At 41.4% G+C, this 15,342-nt stretch overlaps 1 protein-coding gene across 1 annotated transcript; it reads left to right on the top strand.

The window, feature by feature from the left end:
- Positions 1-1,897: 1,897 nt before the first annotated feature.
- Positions 1,898-15,293, top strand: prpf8 (pre-mRNA processing factor 8). Its single transcript, XM_065281000.1, has 42 exons — positions 1,898-2,045; positions 2,654-2,782; positions 2,877-3,045; positions 3,130-3,294; positions 3,392-3,610; positions 3,687-3,899; positions 3,983-4,108; positions 4,194-4,299; positions 4,381-4,571; positions 4,677-4,796; positions 4,891-5,200; positions 5,280-5,414; positions 5,525-5,654; positions 5,728-5,924; positions 6,010-6,216; positions 6,294-6,457; positions 6,539-6,665; positions 6,772-6,964; positions 7,137-7,324; positions 7,448-7,686; positions 7,776-7,922; positions 8,009-8,219; positions 8,796-8,912; positions 9,004-9,251; positions 9,822-10,001; positions 10,089-10,224; positions 10,331-10,500; positions 10,584-10,713; positions 10,790-10,936; positions 11,128-11,288; positions 11,424-11,615; positions 12,057-12,294; positions 12,375-12,503; positions 12,615-12,728; positions 12,833-13,006; positions 13,115-13,308; positions 13,409-13,648; positions 13,727-13,868; positions 13,956-14,096; positions 14,209-14,348; positions 14,439-14,641; positions 14,767-15,293. Exons 2-42 carry the CDS (start codon positions 2,662-2,664, stop codon positions 14,919-14,921), a joined length of 7,029 nt encoding a protein of 2,342 aa, XP_065137072.1. The 5' UTR covers positions 1,898-2,045; positions 2,654-2,661; the 3' UTR covers positions 14,922-15,293.
- The last annotated feature ends 49 nt before the right edge of the window (positions 15,294-15,342 follow it).

Raw genomic sequence — 15,342 nt, forward strand, 5'->3', positions numbered from 1 at the left:
TAAGACAAATTTTATTCAACTTATATGAAAGGTTTTGATCCACTTGACCAATGTTGACCGGTGTACATCTGAGATGACACTAACTGCTTTAACCTCCTAAGACCCGAGCTTTGGTTTGGTTTTCACTTTAGATTTCTTCCAGCTATTTGGGGTTAGAAAGAAACAATAAAAAAATTTCAAAAATATTTTTCTTTGAACATGAAGCAGTGTAATTGTCCATGTTTGTGTACAACAGGTTCACAGAATTAAGTATTATGGTGCAAACAACAAAAATGTGATGTCCACATATGTGGACACACCAGGTCATAGGAGGTTAAAGAAAAAGAGGAAGAACCAGATAATTCTGTCTCTGTATTTCTATACTATTTTAAAAGCTTTTAAAGGGATAGTTCACTTTAAAATGAAAATTCTGTCATCATTTACTCATCCTTATGTTGTTCTAAACCTGTATGAATTTATTTTTTTTCTGATGAGCACAAAAGAAGATATTTTGAGAAATGATGGTAAACACACAGCAGTGACCATTGACTTCCATAGTAGGAAAAAATATTTTGGAAGTGTTGTGATAAATGATGAAGAAAATATTTTGATAAATGATGGCAAGCACACAGTTGACAGTACCCATTAAATTCCATCATTTTTTTTTATTCCTACTATGGAAGTCTATGGTCACTACTGCTGTGTGTTTACCATAATTTCTCAAAATATCTTCTTTTGTGTTCATCAGAAAAAAAATCCATACAGGTGTAAAACAACATGAGGATGAGTAAATGATGACAGAATTTTCATTGTACTGTAAAGTGAACTATCCCTTTAAGTGCATATTTTCTACATCAGAAGCTAAGTCCATATTGTGACCCACTACGTTCAGACAAATGTTGCACATACATGTTTGTAGTCATGTTATATGTTAACAGCAGGTGGGTAAAATTGGCAAAATGTAGGTTATTAAACTATTCTCCAGTTATCCACTACAGCACCACCTGCTGGCCGGGTTGTTTTGTCTAGCACAGTGGATTTAAAGCCTTTTGACTTCAACGCCCCCTATTGTCCACAACATTTAATGCACCCTTCACACTTTATAATATTTTAATGCTTGTTTGTCCTATTTTAAATCATTTTATTTCATCCTGAGACCCCCTTGGAAGTCTATTGCAAATGAGTAATCAAATAAAATGGACAAATTCTGTCATCATTTAATCATCCATGTAGTTACAAACCTATATACTATATATTTATTTGTTCAACTTAACAGAAAGGAAGTTATTTTGAGCAATTTGTTGAGCACCATTGACTTCCATACTAATATTTTTTCTAATAGGAAGTCAATGTTGCTTCTGTTTCCTTCTTCATTACAAATATCTACAAATAGTAACAACGTGAGGGTGAATACGTAAATACTTTCATTTTGGTTAAACTGTCCCTTTAAAGCAACACTAAAGAACTCTGGCTCTTTGCTCCCCCTACAGGTTAGAAGCGTAATTGTTCATTACCACTGTCATAAATACTGAGGCATAGCTGGCTCTGATTGGATTGTAGGTCTGCCGTAAAGCAAGTTTTTGTAGTATTCACTCGGACTACAGGACCACTACCCGACGTTTGGAAACTTCTTTAGTGCGGTTTTGGTCGATAGAGGGCTGCAAAGCGAATGTGAAAGTGCTGTTCACCCTGTTTAGAGTGGATGAACGACTGAAACTGTTTTGGAAGCGTTATTTTAAGGTAAAAAAAACTCTTTGGTGTTGCTTTAATAAAACTTGAATTCCACCCTCCATACCAGAAGGTGGTGTAAAGGCACCTTAATCTGGTTTGCCAAGAGCCTAAAAACATAAAAGAAGAAGAAATCTTTCCCTGCGCATTTCCGTACGTTCTTTGTCGTAGCGAGCACCATTTCCGTTTATGCGGAATCGGGAACATGCGTAAAGCGTATCTGTGAATCGAAAGCCTTTACGCACAACGTGCACTGTCGTTTAGTTGTGCGCCATTCCGCAGATCCAAACCAGCAGAGAACCTCATTCACTGGATTCAATTGTTTTAAGTTAAATAAGGTATTTTCTTATACACATACATGGCGTGGTTTTATTTGCTAAGTTTAAAAATCACAGTTTTACTTCCGGTAATGTTTGTTTGCTGATAACGTTGGCTTGTTGTGTAATCATATAAGGTTAGGCTAGGCTAAGCTAAGCTAACATGCATTGTTACAACCGCAGAAGTTTAGCTACACAAGTATCGCATTTATTTGTTTAGTCGGGTTGCAGAATATCTAAGTGTATTTAATGTTAATTTGAGCAGGAAATATTATGATCCAATGTAACTTAAAAACATAACGTTAGGCCTGCTGGGTGCTGTGCAAAAAGGAAACAGTTCGGGCGCCACGGGCAAGTTAGAGATTTGTTGTAGTTTGTATGTTTACCAAAACATAGATGTTACGTATTACACACATGCTGTTAATTTGCAGTGTTGCTTTTAGTTTTTTATGGAGTGTTTTATTTACAGTTTTTGTGGTAGATGTTGACTCAGCGGGTTTAATTTTTTCCTTTATCTGTAGATATTAAACCAATTTTGTGCTGAGACCATTTGCAAATCAACGACACTGTGTTGTAAAACCGTGTTTTCTCATTTAATCTCACACATTTTTGCCTTTTTTGTTTTGTAGAGGCTGCCATGGCAGCTGCGTTCCCTTACAGAGGTGTTCCTGGGCCGATGCCTCCAGGTGTTCCTCCACCACCTCCTGCTACTACTCAGATACCAGATTACATGACTGAGGAGAAACTGCAAGAGAAAGGTGCGTGTACATGAATCATTGTCACATTGCACCCTCTGTCTAAATAGTAATGTACCTGTTGTGTTAATTTTGCGTAACGATGCCTCTTTTGTAGCTCGAAAATGGCAGCAGTTGCAGGCGAAGCGCTACTCGGAGAAGAGGAAATTTGGCTTTGTGGACACCCAGAAAGAGGACATGCCACCCGAGCACGTTCGCAAAATCATCAGAGATCATGGTGACATGACGAACAGGAAATTTCGTCATGATAAGAGGGTCTACCTTGGGTAAGCAGGCACATTTGCAGTTTAAATTATCCAGGATTATTTTGTTCGTAGTTTTATAAATATCTACTTTTTCTTTTTTTGCAGGGCTTTGAAGTATATGCCTCATGCTGTGCTCAAACTGCTGGAGAACATGCCCATGCCATGGGAGCAGATTAGAGACGTTCCTGTACTTTACCACATTACAGGAGCCATTTCCTTTGTAAATGAAATCCCATGGGTTATAGAGCCAGTATACATTGCTCAGTGGGGGTAAGTAATCACCAGGCCATCTTAATTATTATAACGTTATCTGTTTTATGTTGCCATCTTATTATGCCAGAGATTGATTTTTTTTCTTTTTAACCAGCTCAATGTGGATCATGATGCGACGTGAGAAGAGAGACAGGCGACACTTTAAACGCATGCGTTTCCCCCCATTTGATGATGAAGAACCTCCGCTGGATTATGCAGACAACATTCTGGATGTGGAGCCTCTGGAAGCGATCCAGATGGAGCTGGATCCTGAGGAAGACTCTTCTGTTGCTGAGTGGCTCTATGAGCATCAACCCCTGAAAGATTCTAACAAGTGAGTTTTGGTGACAAGTATAAAAATATGGTTTCCTTGTTCCTCTTTGCTCATTACTTATCTTTTCCTTTCACAGATATGTGAATGGGACCACATACAGACGCTGGCAGTTCACTTTGCCAATGATGTCTACTCTGTACCGATTGGCCAATCAGTTGCTTACAGATTTGGTGGATGACAACTACTTCTACTTGTTTGACTTGAAGGCTTTCTTCACCTCTAAAGCTCTGAACATGGCCATTCCTGGGGGGCCCAAATTTGAGCCCCTTGTTAGAGACATGAACCTCCAGTAAGTATTATCTCTTCATTCTGTAGCAAAGTCAATTGTGTCTTTTCGGTTCTCCGGAGGTTTAAAGTGTTGCCTTTTTACAGGGACGAAGACTGGAATGAATTCAATGACATCAACAAGATCATCATCAGGCAGCCTATCAGGACAGAATATAAAATTGCATTCCCTTACCTGTACAACAACCTGCCACATCATGTGCACCTCACCTGGTATGAAATGTCATTGTGCTTTAAGCTCAGGTTTTATTCTGTTCAGTTACATGTGCTAAGCTACTGATTTGTGATCACTGCGTAGGTACCACACACCCAACGTGGTGTTCATTAAGACGGAGGATCCTGATCTACCTGCGTTCTACTTTGACCCTCTGATCAACCCCATCTCTCACAGACACTCTGTCAAAGTGAGTACAAGATTAGGTAGCTGTAGGATATGTAATAATATCCTTATTTCCAAAAATGCTAATTGAGCCTCTTGTGTACAGAGCCAAGAGCCATTGCCAGATGACGATGAGGAGTTTGAACTACCCGAGTACGTTGAGCCGTTTCTGAAGGAGACACCCCTGTACACAGACAACACTGCTAATGGAATTGCGTTGTTGTGGGCACCCCGTCCATTTAATATGAGATCAGGAAGAACCAGACGAGCCATTGATGTTCCTCTCATCAAAAACTGGTTAGTTTGGAGAATCACATTTGGCTTTGTTACCTATGTGAGGTCTGTTTTGGAACACTGAAGAATGAAAGACTTATGTGAGAGTTGTGTTTGATTTGTGTTTAGGTATCGTGAGCACTGTCCTGCAGGCCAGCCTGTGAAGGTGCGAGTGTCCTACCAGAAGCTTTTGAAATACTATGTGCTGAATGCATTAAAACACAGACCCCCTAAGGCGCAGAAAAAGAGGTAAGCAATGACATAGATGTTCGATTTCAGTTCAGCATGTATGGAACCGTTAACTTTGGAGTATAACAATGGATCTGTGTTCGTATTGTTTCAGATACCTGTTCCGCTCCTTCAAAGCCACCAAATTCTTCCAGTCTACAAAGCTGGACTGGGTGGAGGTCGGCCTCCAGGTGTGCCGACAGGGGTACAACATGCTGAACCTCTTGATTCACAGAAAGAACCTCAACTACCTGCACTTGGACTACAACTTTAACTTGAAGCCCGTCAAGACCCTCACAACAAAGGAGCGTAAGAAGTCCCGATTCGGGAATGCGTTCCATTTGTGCCGTGAGGTTCTTCGTTTGAGCAAGCTTGTGGTGGACAGCCATGTGCAGTACAGACTTGGGAACGTTGATTCTTTTCAGGTATGTGTGGAATGAATGCAATTCTGTGAAAATCATGATGAACAGCATCTCAGTATTCTGTATTTGTTTCTTGCTGTAGCTGGCTGATGGGCTGCAGTACATTTTCGCCCATGTGGGTCAGCTGACAGGCATGTACCGCTACAAGTACAAGCTCATGAGGCAGATCAGAATGTGCAAAGATTTGAAGCATCTCATCTATTACCGCTTCAACACAGTGAGTAACATCCAAATCCTTTAAACATGTCACAATGCATCACCAGTACGTGTTACTATTTTAGAATTGGTGCTATAGCTTGTATCTAAGGTGGCTGATTATATTTATAGGGCCCAGTTGGAAAAGGTCCAGGTTGTGGATTCTGGGCTCCAGGATGGAGAGTCTGGCTGTTCTTCATGAGAGGCATCACGCCTCTTCTGGAGAGGTGGCTTGGCAACCTTCTGGCCAGGCAGTTTGAGGGTAAATTCTTGCTTGTTCATATGTTAATACTATAATTTAGGAAGGCATGTAATAACTGGTTTATGTCTTTCAGGTCGACACTCCAAGGGTGTTGCCAAGACTGTGACCAAACAGCGTGTGGAATCTCACTTTGACTTGGAGCTGAGAGCTGCTGTGATGCACGACATCCTGGACATGATGCCCGAGGGCATAAAGCAGAACAAGGCCAGGACCATCTTGCAGCATCTCAGTGAGTCATGGAGATGCTGGAAGGCCAACATCCCTTGGAAGGTATACATTCAATACATGACGTATTGTCTATCCACATCATATGATGCTTTTGTTAATTATAATAAAATGTTGGGTGTCATTTCAGGTTCCAGGTCTTCCAACTCCTATTGAGAACATGATCCTCCGTTATGTGAAGGCCAAGGCTGACTGGTGGACCAACACTGCTCACTACAACCGTGAAAGAATCAGGCGAGGAGCCACTGTGGATAAAACGGTGTGCAAGAAGAACTTGGGCCGTCTCACTCGACTCTACCTAAAGGCAGAGCAAGAGAGGCAACACAATTACCTGAAGGTATTTTTCTTAAGTTTATTTTTAGTTTATTGTTAATATTTTTATGAAAGCATACAATAAGGAATAATCTCTTGTAGGATGGGCCCTACATCACAGCTGAAGAGGCCGTGGCCATCTACACCACCACAGTGCACTGGCTGGAGAGTCGGAGGTTCTCCCCAATCCCCTTTCCTCCCCTCTCGTATAAACACGACACTAAGCTGCTCATCCTGGCTTTGGAGAGACTCAAAGAGGCTTACAGGTTAGACATGGCAGGTTCAACAGATTTACAAGGTGGAAAGTTTTAAATTTCTCTGTCTGACTTGGCATTTCCTCTATTTAGTGTGAAGTCGAGACTTAACCAGTCACAGCGTGAGGAGTTGGGTCTGATTGAGCAAGCCTATGACAACCCTCACGAGGCTTTGTCCAGAATCAAACGTCACCTCCTCACTCAAAGAGCCTTTAAAGAGGTTAGCACACATTCAGTATTTCAGTATACTTGCGTTACAATGATAATGGCCCTCCTAGCCTGTTCCTGGTCCTATCTTGCATCTAAAGTGGTGCTTTCCATTGTAGGTGGGTATTGAGTTCATGGACCTTTACAGTCACCTTGTACCAGTTTATGATGTCGAACCGCTGGAGAAGATCACAGACGCGTACTTGGATCAGTACTTGTGGTATGAGGCAGATAAACGTCGACTTTTCCCACCCTGGATTAAACCAGCTGATACAGAGCCTCCTCCACTGCTGGTGTACAAATGGTGCCAAGGTCAGTGTAGATTTCACACTGGCCTATACATTTATATAGAGTACAAGTAATAAAAGATTTTGAGATTTTTGTTTAGACATTGGTGGTTTGTTTAGAATGTGACCTAACGTCACGTGTTTGGTCTTGTTAATCTAACCAGAGAATTGGTCAAAATTTTGAATGTTCCTTACAGGAATCAATAACCTGCAGGATGTGTGGGAGACAGGAGAGGGCGAGTGTAACGTCATGCTGGAGTCTCGCTTCGAGAAGATGTATGAGAAGATTGACTTGACACTGCTGAACAGGCTTTTGCGTCTCATTGTGGATCACAACATTGCTGATTACATGACAGCCAAAAACAACGTTGTCATCAATTATAAGGTTTGCTTCTTGCACATATTTATCAAACTTAAATTTCATTTCTGTGCACTTGTAAAATTGAATTGCATAGTTTTGTTTATTTGAAACGCGTTTGATTTAGCCTGCTGCTCTTTCTCTTTACAGGACATGAACCATACCAACTCTTACGGTATCATCCGTGGCTTGCAGTTTGCCTCTTTCATTGTGCAGTATTACGGGCTGGTCATGGACTTGCTGGTCCTGGGTCTGCACAGAGCCAGTGAGATGGCTGGACCTCCTCAAATGCCCAATGACTTCCTCAGCTTCCAGGACACGGTCACGGAGAGTGCCCATCCGATCCGGCTTTACTGCAGATACATAGATCGCGTTCACATCTTCTTTAGGTTGGAACTGCACACTATTGCGGTGCTGGAAACATTTTTATTAAAAACTGAAAGAGTATATATTAATATTTTGGTTTTCTTATACTTAGGTTCTCTGCTGACGAGGCAAGAGATCTGATCCAGAGGTACTTGACTGAGCACCCCGACCCCAACAATGAAAACATTGTGGGCTACAACAATAAGAAATGCTGGCCCAGGGATGCTAGGATGAGGCTTATGAAACATGATGTGAATCTGTAAGCACTTCAGATGTTTATATTATAAAATATATACTGTTGAACTGTATGTTCAAAATTAAACGTGATTGATTTGTGTCTGTCAGGGGGCGTGCTGTGTTCTGGGACATCAAGAATCGCCTTCCCCGTTCCGTGACCACAATTCAGTGGGAGAACAGCTTTGTGTCAGTCTACAGCAAGGACAATCCTAACCTGCTATTCAACATGTGTGGCTTTGAGTGTCGCATCTTGCCCAAGTGCCGCACCAGCTATGAGGAGTTTACACACAAAGATGGTGTCTGGAATTTGCAGAATGAGGTAAATAAGATTGCACCCTTAACTCTTTCCCCGCCATTGACGAGATTTCTCGTCAATTAAGAGAAAACGCTTCCCCGCCAATGACGAGATATTCCGTCTTTCCGCAATACCGCTATTATCCACCAGGTGGCGCCCTTCCGCAACTTTTTAAAACCGGAAGTATTTCCCTATGCCAAGCTGCTGCATGTCCGTGTCTGTTTTAAAGATCGCTCTGAATGGATGTCTATGAAAAGTCCGTCATAAAAATTGAGTTATTTCTGCTTTTTGCTCAAAATATGGTGTTTTTGCAAAAACCTACCCATATTCAAAAGCTGATTGCAAAAGAACCACTAAAGGTAGGATGAAACGGTTTTTTTTGTTTGAAAGCAGAGGGTCTGCTCTTTCATTTGGTATATTGTATGTTTATATATTTAAAGAAGAACATTTTCTGGAAGGCATTAAACTTTGGTGAAAATCATGAAAAACGCTGGCGCTGGCTGGCAACTTTTTTTAAAAACGCTGGCGGTGAAAGAGTTAAATTGAAGGCAACACATTTGTGTAATGAGCTGGAGGTAACTCTTTGTGTGCTTTTTTTAGGTAACAAAGGAGAGAACAGCACAGTGTTTCCTGCGGGTAGATGATGAGTCGATGCAAAGGTTCCACAACAGAGTGCGACAGATTTTGATGGCCTCTGGGTCCACGACCTTCACCAAGGTATGAACTGTAAAATTTTGGTTTATATGAAATTGTTATTAATGGTGTTACCCATTTCTGCACATGGTTTACATAATATTAATCTTCATAGATCGTGAACAAGTGGAACACCGCTTTGATTGGTCTGATGACCTACTTCCGCGAAGCTGTGGTAAACACGCAGGAGCTCCTTGACCTTCTGGTGAAGTGTGAGAATAAGATCCAAACTCGTATCAAAATTGGGCTGAACTCAAAAATGCCCAGTCGTTTCCCCCCTGTGGTATTTTATACCCCTAAAGAGTTGGGAGGACTGGGAATGCTTTCAATGGGTCATGTACTGATTCCACAGTCTGATTTGAGGTAAGTCATTGGCTTTAATATTTTTACCATTATGTCTAAAGCCCGGAATACACTGCAGGATTTTTGCACTCCTATAAGATCATTACCTTATCACACTTTGCGACATTGATCGTTTAAACTTGGGTACGAAAAGCATGTAGACTTGTACGATGATGACACGGAAGCTTCGGCGGCTGCGTCACACGTTAGCGCAACGTCACCAGCATGCGCTTGTGGTTAACAAATACCAGTACGCAGGTCGTAACAGCTTACACACTGTGCGGTGATCATGCTGAATTTCTGAAACTGTCAGAAAAGTATCGTAGGCTATCTTTGGACGCAAGACCGGGAAATGTCCGTCTTTGAACCCCTCTCACTGTACGACTTGGGACCACCGATACAGAGCCACGATCACAGAGATCTTGACGATTGTTTCACGATGGCAATCTTTCGTCTGGGACAACCAATAATTGTGCAGTGTATCCCAGGCTCAATTCAGCATTAAGAAAGTATAATGATATGGTATCCATTGAAATGTCTGAATTTGTGGATGTGCAATAAAGCAAAATACATTTCTGTGTGTACTCTTAGGTGGTCCAAACAGACGGACGTGGGCATCACTCATTTCCGTTCTGGTATGAGTCACGAAGAAGATCAGTTGATTCCTAATCTGTATCGGTACATTCAACCATGGGAAAGCGAGTTTATTGACTCCCAAAGAGTTTGGGCTGAATATGCACTTAAGCGTCAAGAGGCCATTGCTCAAAACAGGTACCGTCCTTACAGGCAAAAAACTCCTTAAATCCCCACAATGTTTATGTATTTACCCCTCCTAATATGTATTTGATTATCATTCAGACGTTTGACACTGGAGGATTTGGAGGACTCTTGGGACAGAGGCATTCCTCGTATTAACACCCTCTTCCAAAAGGACAGGCACACTCTTGCCTATGACAAGGGTTGGAGAGTCAGAACAGACTTCAAGCAGTACCAAGTAAAGCTCTTTCCTTACATGGAAATCAATCTTTGGGTGTTAAAGTGATTCTAGAGTTTACACACATTTCTTGGTGTTGTGTTAAAAGCTTTTAAATGTGTTTTAGGTGCTGAAGCAAAATCCTTTCTGGTGGACTCACCAAAGGCATGATGGGAAACTGTGGAATTTGAACAACTACCGTACAGACATGATTCAGGCACTTGGAGGAGTAGAGGGCATTCTCGAGCACACACTGTTCAAGGGAACCTATTTCCCCACCTGGGAGGGTCTCTTCTGGTAAGCCTCTTCATGGTTCACCTATGTAGTTGTTGTTTTTGCCAAAATGTTTTCTTACCGTGTGTTACTTGAATCTTCTTTAGGGAGAAGGCCAGCGGTTTTGAGGAGTCCATGAAATGGAAGAAACTCACCAATGCTCAGAGATCTGGTCTGAACCAGATTCCTAACCGACGATTCACTTTGTGGTGGTCACCTACCATCAACAGAGCTAATGTATGTCTGCCTGATGCAGTAGAGCTTAGACAATAATAGCAAACACCCTGTATTTATACAATCACATTCTTTTTAGGTGTACGTGGGTTTCCAAGTGCAGCTGGATCTCACTGGAATATTCATGCATGGTAAAATTCCAACCCTCAAGATCTCTCTGATCCAGATCTTCAGAGCTCACTTGTGGCAGAAGATTCATGAGAGCGTCGTCATGGATCTTTGTCAGGTAAGGATGTGTCCAGGCAACTTTTAAACTATTATGCAAAGAAGGTTGCCAGTTTTTATTTAACCAATAAACTCTGTTTCTTTGGGGGTGTTACTGAAGTGATACTTGGTTGTCAGACTTTATCCTAAGCTGTTAAACAATTGAACTATTATGAGTTGTACTATCAGTAAGCTTCTGTTTGCTATGTGTAGGTGTTTGACCAAGAGCTGGATGCTCTGGAAATAGAGACTGTCCAGAAAGAGACGATCCATCCCAGAAAGTCATATAAGATGAATTCCTCCTGTGCTGACATTTTGTTGTTTGCGTCCTACAAGTGGAACGTCTCACGTCCTTCACTTTTGGCAGATTCTAAGTATGTCAAGAATACATGAAATATATATGTTACTAAATATCAGCTTTTAAGTTTTATACCCTGGTATCCTGTACATGCCAGTTAATATCATGATTTATTATGGTATGATAAATAGATTCTTGTGGTCTTCTATAGGGATGTTATGGACAGCACCACCACACAGAAGTATTGGATTGACATTCAGCTCAGATGGGGTGATTATGACTCCCATGACATTGAGAGATATGCCAGAGCTAAGTTTTTGGATTACACCACAGACAACATGAGTATCTACCCATCACCCACCGGAGTCCTGATCGCCATTGATCTGGCATACAATCTGCACAGGTCAGTGTCTTAAATCATCAAGTAGACTGTTAGCTTTAAACTACTTTTTTCTTCTGTAGTTACATCGTATACGAAGACCAACGGAAAATTAAAAGTTGAGATTTTCTAGGCAGATATGGCTAGGAACTATACTCTCATTCTGGCGTAATAATCAAGGACTTTGCTGCCGTACCATGGCTGCAGCAGGCGAAATGATATTACGCACTGCCCAAAAATAGTCCCCTGCTATTGTACGTAACCAAGGGGACTATATTCGGGCAGTGCGTAATATCCCTATGCCTGCTGCAGCCATGTGACAAGTCCTAAAAATCAAAAGTTTAACTCTAGGGGAGCTGGAAAATGACCCTTTTATCCCTTTAATAGCTTTCTCTGTGTAGGAAAAAAGGATGGGAATCAATATCCTATTATTTCTTTATTGATTTTTAATTTTTCTGATTGCAGTGGTTATGGAAATTGGTTTCCTGGAGCAAAACCTCTGATCCAGCAGGCCATGGCAAAGATAATGAAGGCCAACCCGGCTCTGTATGTGCTGAGAGAACGTATCCGAAAGGGTCTGCAACTCTACTCTTCAGAGCCCACTGAGCCTTACTTGTCTTCACAGAACTATGGAGAGCTTTTCTCTAACCAGATCATCTGGTTTGTGGATGACACCAATGTGTACAGAGTCACCATCCACAAGGCAAGTAAACGCAACATATAGATAAAATGCCTTATCAAGATTGATGTTTATAAAGGTTTGTTTCTCAATACCCGTTTTAGACCTTTGAAGGCAACTTGACCACGAAACCAATCAATGGAGCCATTTTCATCTTCAACCCCAGAACTGGACAGCTTTTCCTGAAAATCATTCACACATCTGTATGGGCAGGACAAAAGCGTCTTGGACAGGTCAGTCTAATTTCTCAGTCTTGTTTGATTTCACCATATGGTTGCTTGTCTTCAGGCAGTGGTCTGCATGAATTTTCAGAGTAATGCATTTTAATTGGTTTTCTTTTGCAGCTGGCTAAGTGGAAGACTGCTGAAGAAGTGGCTGCTCTTATCCGATCGCTGCCTGTTGAAGAGCAGCCCAAGCAGATTATTGTAACCAGGAAGGGAATGTTGGATCCACTTGAGGTTAGAAACCCCCACTATCGTCAAACTGTGTTATATAATGAAAACTAATTTGCCAAAATACAGAGAACTTTATCGCGTTAACGGTTGTGCTTTTAATTTTTTAGGTGCACTTGCTGGATTTCCCCAACATTGTAATCAAAGGCTCTGAGCTACAACTGCCTTTCCAGGCCTGTCTGAAGGTGGAGAAGTTTGGAGACCTCATTCTGAAAGCCACAGAACCTCAGATGGTCCTGTTCAATCTTTATGATGACTGGCTCAAGACTATCTCCTCTTACACTGTAAGTGCAGCTCTTTACTATTATTTCTTTCTTAATCAAATTTAAGCATGTAGAAGCTTCTGAGGGCCATTACTATGAAGTCTTAAACTAGTATCTTCCTCCTTATAGGCATTCTCTCGTCTGATCTTAATCCTGAGAGCACTTCATGTGAACAACGACCGTGCCAAAGTCATCCTGAAGCCTGACAAGACCACCATCACTGAGCCTCACCACATCTGGCCCACTCTGACTGATGAAGAGTGGATCAAAGTTGAGGTGCAGCTCAAAGATCTCATCCTGGCTGACTATGGCAAGAAGAACAAGTACGTGTTGACTTTGCAGACAATTAAATACCATTAAGTCTTCATGTGGGACTTAAAAAGTGCTTGTGTTCTTAAGCTTTTAATTTTGTTTCATTCACAGTGTGAACGTGGCATCATTGACTCAGTCTGAAATCAGGGACATCATCCTAGGTATGGAGATCTCTGCTCCATCCCAGCAGAGGCAGCAGATAGCCGAGATTGAGAAGCAGACCAAGGAGCAGTCTCAGCTAACGGCCACACAGACACGTACGGTCAACAAACACGGAGATGAGATCATCACCTCCACCACCAGCAACTATGAGACACAGACCTTCTCATCCAAAACTGAATGGAGAGTTAGGTATGGATGGCTGTTCTGGTCTTTTAGTTACTTAAATTTGCTTGGCCATCTTCCTCAAAATGTCTACTAATCTTACAGGGCCATCTCTGCTGCCAATTTGCACTTACGAACCAACCATATCTACGTGTCATCGGATGACATCAAAGAGACCGGCTACACCTACATCCTGCCCAAGAACGTTCTGAAGAAGTTCATCTGCATCTCAGATCTGCGTGCTCAGGTTAGGAGTTAAAAATGGTGTCTGAGTGATGTTATTTTCGATCTTAATTCGAAAAATTGTATTGATATTTGATCTCTTGCACTTTAGATTGCAGGGTATCTATATGGAACCAGTCCTCCAGATAACCCTCAGGTAAAGGAGATTCGCTGCATAGTCATGGTGCCGCAGTGGGGTACACATCAGACCGTTCACCTCCCCAACCAACTGCCACAACATGAGTACTTGAAGGTCGGTATTCATTGATTTTATACACAAAAACAAGACTTGTGTTAGATTTAGGGTCAGCACTCTCTATCATCAAATCTTAAATAAGTCTCTTTGCCATGTTGATTCTGCTTAGGAAATGGAGCCACTTGGATGGGTCCATACACAGCCCAATGAATCACCCCAGCTCTCTCCTCAAGACGTCACCACCCATGCAAAGGTCATGGCTGACAACCCATCCTGGGATGGCGAGAAGACCATCATTATTACTTGCAGGTACACCTCAACACATTTCTTTATAGTGTTATCTTAACTTATGGTTTGATATCTGGATTCACACATACAAATCTGATTTTTCTTGACTAGTTTCACACCTGGTTCCTGCACTCTGACTGCCTACAAGCTGACTCCTAGTGGATATGAGTGGGGTAGGCAAAACACAGATAAGGGTAACAACCCCAAGGGTTATCTTCCTTCTCACTATGAGAGAGTACAGATGCTCTTGTCTGACCGTTTCCTGGGATTCTTCATGGTGCCTGGACAGGTTTCCTGGAACTACAACTTTATGGGTAAACACAGCATTATTATTCAAATTCAGATGCAATTGAAATTATTTAAACTTCCTTTTAATACTTTGGGGAAGATTATCAGATGACTCTTAAAGCTTTTTTAACCCTTTCCATCCTTATTCTAGGTGTTCGTCATGATCCCAACATGAAGTATGATCTGCAGTTGGCCAACCCGAAAGAGTTCTACCATGAAGTTCACCGACCATCTCACTTCCTTAACTTTGCCTCACTGCAGGAGGGTGAAATTTACAATGCTGACCGTGAGGACATGTACGCATAATACCACAGACTATGACTGTATTTTGAACAAGCACCCAACAGGATAAAGCAATGCTTTTGTACTGTATTCTTTCTTCAAATCTTCAGTTTGCAGTAATGCAAACAGTTTAAAACTATTAACTTGTCAACCTGTTTGTTGCTTTAATGTAATTGAGTTGGGTATTGAATTGATTTTTCACATTGCTGAAAGCATACTTTGTCTGCAAGATGTAAGCTTAAACTATTAATTCTAATCTTAGAAATATCTGAACCTTTTTTCATTGTGTTTTTTATAAATCTGGAGTAATTTGTCTGTACCCTGTCACTATGTCGTGCATCTGTTGTACATTGTAGTTTGGGTTTAAATAAAGGTTACAACTTTTATGAGAATATACTCTTCTTGTCACTTCAGTCATTTCATAAAATGAAGTTAAATATCACCT

The sequence above is a fragment of the Paramisgurnus dabryanus genome, chromosome 8 (genome assembly GCF_030506205.2).
Source record: "Paramisgurnus dabryanus chromosome 8, PD_genome_1.1, whole genome shotgun sequence".
In the NCBI taxonomy this organism is placed as follows: Eukaryota; Metazoa; Chordata; class Actinopteri; order Cypriniformes; family Cobitidae; genus Paramisgurnus; species Paramisgurnus dabryanus.